This window comes from Gopherus flavomarginatus, chromosome 3 (genome assembly GCF_025201925.1).
Source record: "Gopherus flavomarginatus isolate rGopFla2 chromosome 3, rGopFla2.mat.asm, whole genome shotgun sequence".
NCBI classification, from domain to species: domain Eukaryota; kingdom Metazoa; phylum Chordata; order Testudines; family Testudinidae; genus Gopherus; species Gopherus flavomarginatus.
Genome location: NC_066619.1, coordinates 23,983,112 through 23,998,214, shown reverse-complemented (window position 1 = coordinate 23,998,214; position 15,103 = coordinate 23,983,112). Strand labels below are relative to the sequence as shown.

General features: G+C 36.3%; 1 protein-coding gene across 3 annotated transcripts in view; it reads left to right on the top strand.

Annotated features, from left to right (window-relative positions):
• ZFR (zinc finger RNA binding protein) overlaps window positions 1-14,593 on the top strand; it is a 52,387-nt gene extending 37,794 nt beyond the window's left edge. For 2 of the 3 annotated variants that reach the window (XM_050944664.1, XM_050944663.1), the window contains exons 15-20: window positions 261-402; window positions 5,449-5,546; window positions 6,366-6,461; window positions 11,029-11,140; window positions 11,278-11,375; window positions 12,089-14,593. In XM_050944664.1, the coding sequence (XP_050800621.1) occupies window positions 261-402; window positions 5,449-5,546; window positions 6,366-6,461; window positions 11,029-11,140; window positions 11,278-11,375; window positions 12,089-12,268 (726 nt within the window). In that variant the 3' untranslated portion in view covers window positions 12,269-14,593. Of the gene's footprint in view, window positions 1-260; window positions 403-5,448; window positions 5,547-6,365; window positions 6,462-11,028; window positions 11,141-11,277; window positions 11,376-12,088 lie in introns of those variants that run through there. The other variant, XM_050944665.1, reaches the window with a different exon arrangement.
• Window positions 14,594-15,103: the final 510 nt, after the last annotated feature.

Here is a 15,103-nt window from a genome sequence, read left to right as displayed (position 1 = left end):
GAATTTCCTCAGTGTGGCATCTTTTAAAAATGCTTTTGGGGCAACTGCTACATGTTTTTAGTTACAGTCGCTGATAAACTGCATGGCAGTCCATTTTTTTTAAACCGCATGATTAAAACCATGTAATTTATGTATTGAGCATAATATAATATTACATTGTAGTTCTGTGACCCTCTGAGAATGAATGTGTCCCCCACCCACCTCTGTTTTTTGGTAAGTGCTAAACATGCAATTTTTGCCAATTCTTTTTCATTATTTAGGTAATAAGTCCTGAGAAGTATGACATAAAGTGTGCAGTACCAGAAGCAGCGATAATTTTGAATTCATGTGTGGAACCCAAAATGCAAGTTACTATCACGTTGACATCACCAATCATTCGGGAGGAGAACATGAGGGATGGAGGTTGGAAAGTTGTTAAAGATGTTACCTCGATATTACGAGTTTTTGTACATTTTATGTAGTCTGTTTAAGATGACATTAAGTCCTGGAAGGCAACATGCTGGCATAATATACGTATTTGATTTAAACCCTACATATTCAACAACCAGTCTTGCTAGAAAACATTAAAATTCAAGTCTTATATGATGCATTTATTTAGTTCAAAAAATTAATCTTCTTCCCCCTAACTTAATGTCCAGCCTCAGCTTTTTGGAAAAGTTACTAAATTGTGTCTCTCTTCTCCTCCCTCTCCTTACAAAATTCAGTTATTTGGAAAACTAAATGTTTTACAGCAGGTGATTACAAGCCTTCCCTAAGAGATTTTGCAGCATATTAGAAAACTAAATCTTTATATCTTTACATTCTGGTTTTGAAACTGGATCTGTCTTGCCACCACTTACATCTTTAACATAGCATTGCTGCGTGTAACATACACACGTTATGTTGATGTTCATAGTGCTTGTAGCTTTGTCTGGAAGAAGATGTGAATTTTTCCAGCTGTCTGAGGTTGGTCTTTGGACTGGAGTGCTTTTGTTAAATATACAGGCTCCTGGTATTAAGATCCAAGTATTTTATCCAAATAGCATACACAGAGTAGTACAATAAGAAGAAATGGTTTGGTCACTGAGTTAAAGTAGATGTTGGTTGACGCTCTTAAAACAGATTTATATTTGTGAATGTGCAATCCCACTGGTGCCAGCAGTGTTGCTTTAGGGTCTGTTCTATAACATTTTCAAAGCTCCAAAAGCTTTTTAGCCAACAAGCATGATTAATGTCTGCAGTAGGTTGGTTCTATTGTTCTATGGGTCAGATAAAATTAACTTTGTTTCCTTTCATCCTGTGTTTTCGTAGTCAAAGAGATCATAACAAACCAGGGTCTGTTGTTGAATATGAACCTACAAGCAGGCAATTTGTCTGTATTAACGCTTTTTCATGATGCAGGTTGAGGGGGGGGGAAAGTGTGTGTGTGTGTGTGTGTGTGTGTGTGTATGTATGTATGTATGTGTGTGCATGTGTATATACATATATAGTTATTTAATTAAAATCATAGAATTCTTTTATTTCATCTCAGCAGTTTTATCTATCTTTTAAAATATTTGAGGCTTCTCGTTATGTTAGATACTTTTGAAATTAGAGAATTATAATAAAGCTTTGTTGCCAAAGCTGCTTCCTGCTCCAGAAAACAAAGCTGGAATGTGTGTTCTCTGGATTGAATGACTTTTATTTTTGATCTTTAGTAGTGTGCTGTACACAATTATTGAACTGTGTGTATATCTCCACCTATACATGCTTTGTACAAATACTATTACATCAAGCCCAGTCATTTTCATCTCGTTTTTGGCAATTGAAATTATGCCGGAAATGTGATACTTGGTTCACCTGGACTGAACCGTGCAAAGCATTTCACCTTGTTAACAATTGGTGTGTTTATATTTTAAAAAAAAGCAGTCGCCGTGATAGGTTTGATGATAGATGCTATGAAATTAGATTAATTTTAATCATTATCTTTATTCCTTAATGTACTGTGGAAAACTACAATTAGTTACACTGCAGTTCTAAACTACAGTAAAATTGGTTTGTGGCCATTAGAATTTTATACTGTAATAAATGTTAAAAAAAAAAAAAAAAAATCACAGGTGTTTTTAAATTCAGTGATACTTTATGCCCCAAAGGAAACAAAACTGTATTTTTGTCTGACCCAGACTTGAGCTAGAATTGTCATTCTGAGTTTGAGTCACCTGCCGAATTGATGGTGTTGCCTTTAGAGAAGCAACATCAAATAAGAAGTAAATAGATTTCACTTCAAGACACTGAGCTGTGTAAAATGGATGTGCGGAAAAGTTCACATGTGAAACTAGAAGAAAATGCAGAATATTAAACTGCAGATTATTGCAGTAAACCAGGTCTTATGAATATTGCTGCTTATTTGCTGCAGAATAACAGTGTGTGTTTTTTCTCTTACTGCAGCTCCTAATGCTCTGTGTCTTAAAATGGTTTAAAGTCTTTTGCTGGCTTTGTGGGAGCTAGTTTAGGTGATAACGAAGGCTTTGCCGGAAGAAACAGTTTGATTAAAGATGAGACTGTGACTTGTATGTGAAGTAAAATAATATTTAGTGTGTAATAATAATCCCATCAAATGACAAAAGGATAAAAAATAACATAAATTATTTTAAAAAGAAAACTGTTAACTGCACGGCAATTGTGCCATACATTATTGTGCATTTGACAGTTATCCAGCATTTCTCTGAATTGACTTTGAATCTGATAAGTTCAAAATGCTCTAACCCTGGCTGTAGAATCTTTCTCTCAGCAAACAAAGTATATTATGTGTGTGTGTGGGTGTGCTTTTTGTTTTTTGTTTTTAACCCTTAGTTTATCAGTCCCGGTCCAAAGCCTTCTAGCAGAGGGAGTTGAATCCTGTCAGGGGTTGCTGCCAAGACATCGGAAGGATTTTTGACCAAGGTTCTCTAAAGCTCAGTGTCACACCTGCCATACTGCACAAAGGATAGGCTTTGGTTGCATAGTCCTAGCATTTACTGTTACTTTGTGTTTTTTCTTTTTGTCTTTTGTCTCTCTCCTAGAATTAAGCAGTGTTCACACTAGTTTTGAAATAGTTGACTGGGTAACACATATTTCACATAGTGGAATTTACTGAAATTGATATACCTGTTAACTTTTAATGAGGAAATAGTGTGGACACAGCATGTCTTCTAACCAAAGATTAACCCCTTATTTTTAGGCTATTTATAGAATACAGTTACATAGGGTAAGAATTTGTGCTCGTTTTTGTAAATTAACATAGCTTCTGTTTTAGGTTAACAGGGTGGCAGGCTCGGAGTCTAATTACTATAGTCTTTAAGGGGTTAATCCACTTGAAACGTAAAACAGGTGCAAAAATCCACAATGACATTTTACAAGAGTTTCTTGAATATATTTTCAGCCAAAATTTATTCTCAGTTGCAATAGGTGCCTTGGCATCTTCTGACTTTCACAATAGCTTTAAGTTTCAAAGGTTATTCATGTAGTCTCCATTATTAATGGCACATGGCGTATTTCAGATCCATGTTTCCAGCATAAAGTAAGATTGTCTACTGTGCATTAAAATGTAAATATTTCATAATAGAATTATTTTCCAAAGTGTTTCAGTGCTAGAAACTGAGTCATTGCAGTTTCAAATTATATAATGTATTATGCTGAAAGATTGCACAGTGTCACCTATTTGCACATTTGTGTTATAAAAATGTAGATAATTGATACACACAGGCCACTTGACCCCCAATTTTGTGTTAATTGCTCAACTTCCCCTTGGTTTTTAAAATGGGTTTTTCTCTAAATGAATTCATTGTCTTTAATACTCATGTTATGCTCCTTTCTTAGAGTGCCTTACTTGACAACTTTTTTCTGTAGGTTTGCTATTCTTGACTTAAATAATTTTACTTTTAATGTCTTCACTAACTCTTCGAACCTTTCCTCAGTGTGAATGGCTCCTCATTTCATCTTATCAAATACAATCTCACAAATATACACAAAACTGAGTATCTAAATTTTCCCCAACAAAAATTCTTAATGTGGAATCATTGTGTCGTCTTATATTTCACCTGGTACAGAGCAAAATACATTTTCCAGTGAAAAGGAGACCAAATCCAAACAGTATTCTAGATGAAATTTTTAGTAATTATATTGGAGAGTAAAAGTATCCATTTTGATTTATATGCTTTTTAACTGTGGGTGCATCTTAATAGCCTGTTCACTTTTTTCCTTTATTTATATGTTGGCAGCTGCCTTACAGTTGTCCCTTAAATCTTTGTCAAGTCAGTATGCTTCATGAGTGTTACAGTGAATATCGCTTTTTTTGTTTGGTGCTCTAACTTGCTCATGTCACATTTTCCAACACCAGACTATTTTTAGTATATTGCCACTCTTCTGAATGAGCCAAATGGAGTGTTGTTTAATTAGTCATCCTCTGCCATATCACCATATTTTCTTACTCATCGTGAAGGCCATTTTGATATATAATAAGCTAAGGATGTTACAAAACTAATCCTTGCTTTACAGTATTGGTACACCGTTAGCTAGTTATAAGCTACCTTTTGTAATCACTCGGTGTTGCCTGTTTTGTTGGGACAACCAATTTGAAAAGCTTATTCTATCTTTTGGTCACTTATTAGGTAGGCATGTTCAACATGACTTGGTCAAAACCTCATTTCTTGAACACTTAAATGTACAAGATCTATTTTTTTTATGTTTCAAACATTCTGATACAGCTTCTACTACTCTTCCTTCTTCTTTCTCCTGCTTAGACTTAACCAAGATATGCCTTTGTCAGCTGTTCGTTAATATTTCTTAGATGAAATTGGATGTTGTGCACATGCACACCGTGGAGATGAAGAAGCTATAGAAATTAGAGAAATTATAGTAGAAAGTAATTAAACTGATTGGAATTCTAGAGAGTATTTCACATTCTTTCAGTCATATTAAACCAAAATAATTTGCACTATAATTTAAATTTTAATGTTATCACCAAATTCTGTGTTCTTCCAGAGCTGCTTTGTTATACTTGCCCCTTCTTATTAGGAGTAGGTCCAGAGTAACATGAGACCATTTAAGGTCAGCAAACTCAGTTCGTTGTAAATTCTACTCCATTAAAGTGGATTTTTGTGTTCCTTCTGTCTGTGTTCTCTGTGCTGGTGCACTGTGTCCAACCATCCTTCCTTCAATATTTAATTTTAGGGGAAATATATTTTTACAGAGTTAGTTTGTATGAATAACTGCAGACTACTGCATTATCTGCAGTTCATTAAAATTAGATTGAGGGCTAAATTGTATTATGCTCTTGATCTTTATACTGGGTTATATTCTAATCGCAATTAAAGGGATTTTATTGATATATTGGATGGGATTAAAACTCTAAATGGCACGTGTGACATTGAAGCTACTTTAAGGAAGTGTCTTGCTCACCTGGTCAAACACCCATTCCTCACTGCATTTTGCCAATTCAATCCATTTTAGATGTAACCTCGGGTATGGTGAAAGACCCACCGGACGTCTTGGACAGGCAAAAATGCCTTGACGCTCTGGCTGCTCTACGCCACGCTAAGTGGTTCCAGGTTCGGAACATCATTTTACTTTCTTCTTGTAGCCTTATGAGAGATTAGTTCAGTTGCAATATAAATGTTTAACTGTGAAAACACTCAAGGTTGCCCATGGTAATAATACTTTAAATTAAAGGAACAGAAAAATGTTATCATAGAAAGCTCAGTATGGAAAAACTGCTTTATGCAGTTATTGCTGATCTGACATAAACTCTTTTTCTGATCATTGAGAAGGCGATGTTGAAAGCTTGATTCGCTTTGGGTGATCATATGCTGTGTGTATTTGTAATATATTCCATAAGGCTGCAGAGTAACTTTGCTTTAAATAATGGAATATGTGTTTAAAGCTTTGTGTTTAGATTTAAGACTTTTTTTTTCCTATTTCTTGAAGTGCATTAAGTGTAGGGAATGAAAGGTGAGAAATAACTGTTTGGTTTAGTGACTTTGCACTCTGGCAAAGGCACAACACAGAAACCAAACAGATTCCCTTGACCTTTCAGTCTCTGTACATACTTTAGATCTTTATTCTTTTTATTTCTAATATAGAAAGATATTATATGTATTGTTACAGATGAATATAGGTCAAAGTGTACAGGGGATCAAGAAATATTACTCTTGTATAACCTGTGCACTTTGACTTCTACCACCTTAAGTTTACTAACCCTGGCACAAAATACTGCTGTAAATGGCAGCTCATGAACACAGTTTTAGAGGTGTCTTGTTTCTATTCTATATCTGAGCTTCCATTGAACAGTGGTGTTTTAGCTTTTCAACCTGTGGCCTGTTTTCTGTAGGTGCTGGGATTAATTAACTTGATTTTGTATTGCTCTCAAGGCTAGAGCTAATGGTCTGCAGTCCTGTGTGATTATCATACGTATTCTTCGTGACCTCTGTCAGAGAGTTCCAACTTGGTCTGACTTCCCAAGCTGGGTGAGTAATCCTCTTTTGCATGCACTTTAAGGCAGCAGCATGTTACTACAAGTTCAGTGTCAGAAAATGACGGTGCAACTCTTTTTTTTTTTTTTTTTTTTTTTTTTTTTAAATCCATATATCAAGAATCAGTTTTTTGGTTTGTTTTTTTCCTTCAGCAGACAATTACTTTTAAAACTTTGAAAAGAACCCACTTCTGGTATCCTGTGATTTTTGAAGTTAGATCTTTACCAAATAATTTATTTTCTCCTACAGAACAAAAATACCACCAAAGAATTCAGTACTTTTTTTCTCTTCTTCTTAGAGTTTGTATAGAAGTTAGGAATGATTATTTTTCATCTCGGTTTACTCTGAATTGCTTGGCCTTTCCTGAGACTTGTTTGAAATGGCTTGTCAAATGTATCTGGATAACCATTGCAGAGCAAACTTTGTGTAAAAGTTACTTGTTAAGGACCCTTTCTGTTACCACTCTCCTTAATATCTGTTGCTGCTGCCAGATATGGTACCAGCGTAGTGATATATGATGATCCATCTTTGACAGGGAGAGTGTTGGAAGTTATCCAAACCACTTCATTGTTAGTTTCTGTTTGGACAAGAAGTGAGTTCTAAGGTAGGAGGAGGGCTGTAAAAGAATTTACCAAGTCACTTCTACTTAACTGAAAATAGTGTATAAGAGTTAAATGTTATCATTAAGGCGTATTTGGCTTTAAAATCATATTTGAGCAGACTAAACATAGCACCAGATTCTGTGCTGCATCTCTTGAAAGAGCCAGCACACAAAGCATAGCTCAAGGGGAGAGAGGGCAAAGATGCCCTCCGTAAACCACCAGCATTCCAGACTGCTGAGAGGCTGATACAGTCCCCAGTAGAAGTTGAGAGCCTTGGAGGCTGCTCTGACTTCTTCCTCGGACTGCCCTCTGTGTTGAAGTGTCATCATAGTGATGGGTACTATGACTGTGCCCCAGAAACATACCTCTTACTTTGGAACTTGCGTTGGCTCTATCCCCCTGCTGCATGTGTGTGAGATATGGGAGCAGGCATAGAGTCAGCTTCATAGTTTCTTTAGTCCTCAACATAAAGTAACAAATTTCTGCAGAAAGAAAAGTTATTTAGAGTTTCATTATTTATGGTTCGAACTCCCTCTTCTAGGAAAATAAAAGTGAGGCTTTCACTATTTAAAATGTGGTGGGGAGCTAGAGAGAGGAGGAAGTTTACTACTACGCTCTTCATTAATACACACTTCCTGGTGGCCCCGAGAAATTTAGATATAACTTCTCTTTCTACAGAAGAAGTTATATAATGCATTACGTACAGGAAAAAAATACTACATCAAAACATTTTAGGTTGCAAAACATCAGACGCTCAAAAATTAGGTTTCAGAGTGGTAGCCATGTTAGTCTGTATTAGCAAAAAGAATGAGGAGTACTTGTGGCACCTTAGACTACCAAATTTATTTGGGCATAAGCTTTTGTGGGCTAAAACTCACTTCATCAGATGCAGGCACTGGAAAATACAGTAGGACACACACACACACACACACACACACACACACGCAGACACACACACTGGAAAAAACAAGATATTGCCATACCAACTCTAACAAGACTAATCAATTAAGGTGGGCTATTGTCAGCAGGAGAAAAAAACACTTTTGTAGTGATAATCAGGATGGCCCATTTCAAACAGTTGACAAGGAGGCGTGAGTAACAGTAGGGGGAAAATTAGCATGGGGAAATAGTTTTTACTTTGTAATGACCCATCCACTCCCAGTCTTTGTTCAAGCCTAATTTCATGGTGTCCAGTTTGCAAATTAATTCAGTTCTGTAGTTCCTCATTGGAATCTCTTTTTTTGAAGTTTTTTTTGTTGAAGAATTGCGACTTTTAGGTCTGTAATTTGAGTGACCAGGGAGGTTGAAGTGTTCTCCAACTGGTTTTTGAATGTTATAATTATTGACCTCTGATTTGTGTCCACTTATTCTGGGCTAGTGTGTAAGCAAGGACTGGCCTGTATCCCAAGATCTGTGAGAGCGAGGGATTGCTTACAGACAGCCCCCCAACCTGAAGCAAATACTCACCAGCAACTGCACACTAGCCCAGAATAAATGGACACAAATCAGAGAGGGTGGATGGGTCATTACACAAAGTAAAAACTATTTCCCCATGCTAATTTTCCCCCTACTGTTACTCACACCTTCTTGTCAACTGTTTGAAATGGGCCATCTTGATTATCACTACAAAAGTTTTTTTTCCCTCCAGCTGATTAGTCTCGTTAGAATTGGTATGGCCACACCCATTTTTTCTTGGGGTGGGTGTGTGTGTCTTCCTACTGTATTTTCCAGTGCATGCATCCGATGAAGTGGGTTTTAGCCCATGGAAGCTTATACCCAAATAAGTTTGTTAGTCTCTAAGGTGCCACAAGTACTCCTCATTCTTTTTTCAATAATTAGGAAATGCCAGAATTTAGGTTACTTATGTATTGCAAATTCTACCCCATTGCATTATGATGCGTTATTTATTGAATGATCCTACACTGTTCGTTTTTTTCCCTTGTTATCTCTACCTGATTTGGTTCATAGGATGGACAGTGCTCAGAGAATGAGGCAGCTGTTTGATATTTTGTACTCCCCATTCAGTTAGTGGCCCTCCCTCCCTTATTTACCAGATACCATCCAAAGTCTCCAATGAATTCAGAATTATTTATTTCCTCATGGTCTTTTCTAGGACACTCACCACCTTAGTATGTGAGTGCCTCACAAACATTAATGAATTTTTCTATATTGCAAGATGGGAGGCATCCATTTTACAGATAGGGAAACTGAGACACAAAGATTTGCCTGAGGCCATATAGTGAATCAGTGGCAAACCTAGGATTTGAACACACATTCCTGATTCCCAACCCTGTCCTCATTCTTTCAGACCATACTGTCTTATTGCTAGAGCTGCTGAATATTCACAGCTCCCATTGACTTCTGTTGTAGCTGTGAGTGCTCTGTGTATCATGCCCCAGGTATCTTAAGTTGAACAGAGCAGGAATGAGGAATTCTCAATTAGCAGCAAAACGTTGGTTTAAGTAATTTGTTCAGCATTATATTGAAAGACTGTGGCAGAAGCTGGGATAGAATTGAATTCTCCTGCATGTCATTCACCAGCCTTAACCATAAGATCATCTTTCTCTTCTTACAGTCCCCTGCCTTGGTTTCTACACACTATCCAACTGCTAGACCAAATGAAGCAGAGATCTTACAGACTAATTCATTACTTGACTGTGATTCATGCATAGCAAGCAGGGAATCTTGTGCACTGAATGAAGCCATGATTCTCTAGAAAACAGGCTTTAACTACCTGATCACATACTATCAGAATGAATGTAAACAAAGCTTCAGAATTACGGATGCACAGACAACCCAAATGCCTTATATTCTAATGCTCAACTCTGTAAAATAACAGAGGGGCAGCTGTGTTAGTCTGGATCTGTAAAAAGCAACAGAGTCCTGTGGCACCTATAGACTAACAGACATATTGGAGCATGAGCTTTTGTGGGTGAATACAAAGGGGAATATTCGCCCATAAAAGCTTATGCTCCAATACGTCTGCTAGTCTAGAAGGTGCCACAGGACTCTCTTTAGTAAAATAATCATTTTTAATGGGTTTCTTTTTATGGGTGGGGGTTTTTTGGGGGGGAGAGGGGGTTTTTCTAGTCTTTTAAAAGAAAAAGATAAACTATTTTATGTGCAGCTGTATCATCCCCACTATCCTGCATCACCTGGTGTAGGGTTTGAATGCTAAACCTTCAGTTGTTCCACACAGCTTGAACCACAGGACTATTCGAGTTTAGGAAATTATTCCTCAAGATAACAGAAGTTGATCGAGGGAAGTCTGGCCCCGTGCGCACACGCTTGTTCTCCATTTCTCTTCTCTCGCCCTCCTATCTTAATACAGGAAAGGGAGGGGGAACCAGGCCCAGATTGTGCTCTCTCCACCCCCATCCCATTGCCTACCCAATCTCCCTGAAGAGTGTGTCCACTCCTGAGATTCCCAGTGCAGTCTGTATTACTGTTGCTGCTGTGGCAGCGATGTGGGCCAGGCTTGGATTAGAATGTTTGTGTTCAGGGGTCTGTTTTGGCATGCTGCTAACAGATGTGACAGAAGGGAAATCGTGATTTATTTATTTATTTTTTCATTTATATCTCAGCTAAGCCTGAACAAAATTGCATGGGTCAAAGAAAAGGTACTTTTCTAATCCTAGGATGTTCTCCCTGCTGAATTTCAAAGGCCAACTGCAAACAATGGAGGTGTTAGAGCATCTCAAAAAAGGTCATAAGAATCTTTTAATGGGAAGTGTTAGACAACCTAAATATAGGGTTATTACTCTTAGGCTAATTTTGTATCAATATTCAGATGTCTAAAAATCTGGTAGTCTAACTTTTCCTTACATTTCAACTGGACACAATATTCTTTGTGTAATATCTTATTAAGCTTTGTAAACCAGAAGGTCTGAGTTGAATTGTGACGGTTTCTTTTTTTAAAGCAGCCTAGTAAAAGTCTTTTTTTCTATTCTTGATTTTAGGCTATGGAGTTACTAGTAGAGAAAGCGATCAGCAGTGCTTCTGGACCACAAAGCCCTGGGGATGCATTGAGGAGAGTGTTTGAGTGTATATCTTCAGGAATAATCCTTAAAGGCAGGTTGCGCTTGTTTGATACAAATTTTAGATTTTGACAAGGGCATTTATAAGCTCACCTAAAATGTATGTTATAGTTACTACATATAATCGGTATATGTGGACTCCAGTAATGGTAACTAGCCGTATTGTTGTAGGTGGTCCTGGCCTTTTGGATCCTTGTGAAAAAGATCCTTATGATACACTTGCTTTAATGACAGACCAGCAACGAGAGGATATTACTTCGAGTGCACAGGTAATGAACATAGCCAAGTGTGGTGGTGGTGGTATGCTGAAATATTGAAGACCTTTCTCCTTCAATAGTAAAACTTGGGGGAGGGGGAAGGGGAGATTGAGTAATGTAACAAAAGTTTGAGTAAATGCACAGATATATGCTCAGTTTAAGGGCTGAGTACTCAGGTGTTCTCACATAATGCTCAGTGCACCTATTAGAAACAGGCAATAAACATGCCTTGCTGTTCCCTAATCCTAAAGGCACTTGCACTGGGGATCAAAATAGCTCCTAAATAAGGATAGCCTTTATGATGGCTTTATGCCCGACAAGGATTCCCTTGTGGGGAAAGTATTCCAACTGTACATTTTGGTGCAGTTTTAAGTCAGCTTTATGGCACAAAGGGTACTTTGTCATAAACTAAGATGTGGATTTAAGATTAGCTGTTGCTACTGCCAAGATTAGGAAAAGGATTACTGCAGTTTCAGCCTTTTGTACTTGCAAGGGTGTTCACGCTTGTCTGTCTCTTGTCTGTCTAAATGACTGTATCTGTTTAAACTTAAAACTATATTGGATTGAAAAGGATTACTGTAGATACATTTAATAAACTTTGATTTATTTTTTAAAATGTGGTTTATGAAAAATGTTAACTGCCTCCACTGTCATATTTAGGTTTAACATTTGTTTCTGATAAAAGGTTTTTGTTTTGTTTTCCCCCCTCTCCCCTCTGTTACCAGTTTGCACTGAGACTCCTTGCATTCCGTCAAATACACAAAGTTCTAGGAATGGATCCATTGCCACAGATGAACCAACGTTTCAACATTCATAACAATCGTAAAAGGAGAAGAGACAGTGATGGGGTCGATGGGTTTGAAGCAGAAGGGAAAAAAGACAAAAAGGATTACGATAACTTTTAAAAATGTCTGATGTCAGTGTTAAGACAGAAAGTGATAATAGGAGTCCATTTGTTGCCTGACTCTCTTTTATTCATAATAATGTCTGTTTTAAAACATCCAAAAAACAGATGGAAGATCAATTTTGCAGAAAGAGAACTTACTTCTTCTGTGAAGTTCTAAACTTTAATGGATGTGCAGTATCAGACAAATTATGGATGTAAAGATACCACAAATGGAAATTGTGCTCTGATTTAAAAAAATAATTAGCTTATTTTTTTCCCCGTTGTGTTTTTTTTTAGACATAGGTTACTAACTGTAGTAACTTTCCTATTTTTTTTGTCCTTTTTATTAACTAGTCACTAGTGCATTGTCTTAAATCCTGACTGTATTTAATGCAGCATTTGTGCTTCAGTAGCTATGAGTATTTTGATATTTTATTTAGAAGTTTTGTTTGCCTTTGTTTGCCTTATACTAGTTGTATAAGTTACTCTGTGTTATAGATGGTATATAGTTTCCCTCCCACTTAATATTTTACAGCAGAACTTTTGTTTGTAAAGTGAGACTGCAGGATTTTGGTTTTTTTCCTAAATGTGAAGGGTTACAACACACAATTATCCTGCCGTTTGAGTGCTCAGAATTAAATGTTTCTGCCAATCTTGTGGCATTTTGTCTCTTTAGTGTGATATAATGGTGTAATTAAGACAGATTTGTGTTAATCTAATCAAGTTTGCTGTTAGTTGTGCATTAGCAGTATAAAAGCTAATATATACAGTATGGTCTTACAACAGTTTTAAAACAGCTACATAATTGATCAAAAATGCATGACATTTTTGTTTTAATAGAAGGGCTTTTAAAACTATCATTTTAGGTTTAATGCATAGGTCTTTGTATGACTGACTTTGTGACATAGCAGGGCCAAAATAAATAACTTTCTGAATTTTTTTTTCTTAAGATGCTAGTAAAAGAGGGCATTTTCCCATTGGGACAAAGTTGGCAGTTGTTTTCGAACAGCTTTGTCAATGTGATACTAATGCCATTTCATTAACCCTTAAAATAGATGTTTGCCATATCAGTGCCTGTGAGGTAACTCCTAGTAGCTATTCCTTTATAGCTATTTTTCTGTGATTTTTCAGTAACTTGAAAACTAAAACTAAAGTGGATAAAGTATTGCTGACAAAAGTGAAGGTTATCAAAGAGAAAAACCCAGAAAATTATTTGGTGTGGCCATAGTGTATGCTTATGTCTTCTTCAAAAAGCTAAATATTATAGCAATGGTATAAGTAAAATTACATCATACTGTTGATGTATGCTCCAGTACACAGATGTGATTTGTTGTCACAGCACTACAGTGGGATACGTAACAGTGAAATACGCAAATAAAAGCTAAAGTTTATTAAATGACTTTAACATTCATTATACACTGGAAACTGAAGTTCTGCTCTTTGTTTGCTGTGCACTATGCTTAGCTGAAGACCTGAAAAAATACATGGGTTTAATATTGACTATGATAACATTCCTTTAACTATTTTACAAATGACTGTAGGAAAATGTCAGATATTGCAAAGAACACTGGTTTTCTTGATTGAAAATTCCTTCAAAGCCTTTTGTTTCAATTCATCAGGTCGAACTTATCTTTGACCTTTTAAGTGATTAATAATTTTGCTTGTCCTTCAAAATATACTGGAGAAATTCCAAAAACATTTTAACACAATGGACCTGTGGAATGTAAATACAATATTTATATGGAGCGGGATCTTGTGTAAGTTTAAATATACAATATCCTGTGAGCATCAAACACTGCAACTTAAAAAAATTAATACAATGATATTAATGGTCAGCAAACAAAATAATGGAAAGCTTTCCTAATACAGAAAAAGATTCCTTAAAAATAGTTTCATATGGGAAATAGAGTAACTAGCATGTGCTCAAAAATTATTTTTAACAAAAGAGGATTGCCCTTGCACTAACTTCCTTTGTGCTACCTTGGCACTCCGTTCAGCAGTATGTAGTTGCCCAAGATCCTCTACCTTTAAAAAGGAAGACGTTTTGCTGCCATGGTGTTCAATCAGTCATTGCCATTTATTATTTTGGAAGTTGCTTCATGTCTTATATTTCAGTTGCTGTTCATTTGGCCATTTTAACTCTCTGCGAAAGTTTCCTACCCAAATGAGAGATGCTGTCAGTTTAGTCATGTGACCCTATTCTTTAGGATGAAAAGGTCAAAGATAAGTTTTGGATTTCCTGCATTTTTGTTTCACTAACTTATACCTCTTAAACAGTTTCTGGATGTTTGAAATATTGTATACTTGAAGTGATTCCCCATTAAACATGAAACTGTGACCTTGATTTTTGTAGTAAAGAGTAGATTTGCAGTTTTGTTTTTCCTATCCATTATCTATGGATTATTTTAACTTGACAAAAATTACTGGCTTGTGCAGAATTAAGAGAAGGAAAAAATCAGACAATTTGAGGTTTTTATTTTTAACAAGCTTGTAGAAGCTTTTGCATTAAACTGTTTAATCTACTAAATCCTTTTTTATATGCATGCATTTACAAAAAAACACCTAAAACTGGTTTGCAAACTCACAAATAATACCTAAACTCAGCATTTGACTATTCAGTGGAATAATCATTGTTAAACTGAATAATATTGATAATATATTGCATAACTACTTAGTAATATTTACCTTCTTTGAGTAGTGTCCCTATAGGTGCTCCATTTCAGGGGTGCATGCACCCTTCCACCATTGATTATTCTGCTGTATTGCAGCATCCCTGGGTTTTAAGAGGTATGTTTCTGGCTGGAGCCAGTCTCAATAAGTGATGGGCATCCTTGGTGCTCCTTTGTTTGAGAGA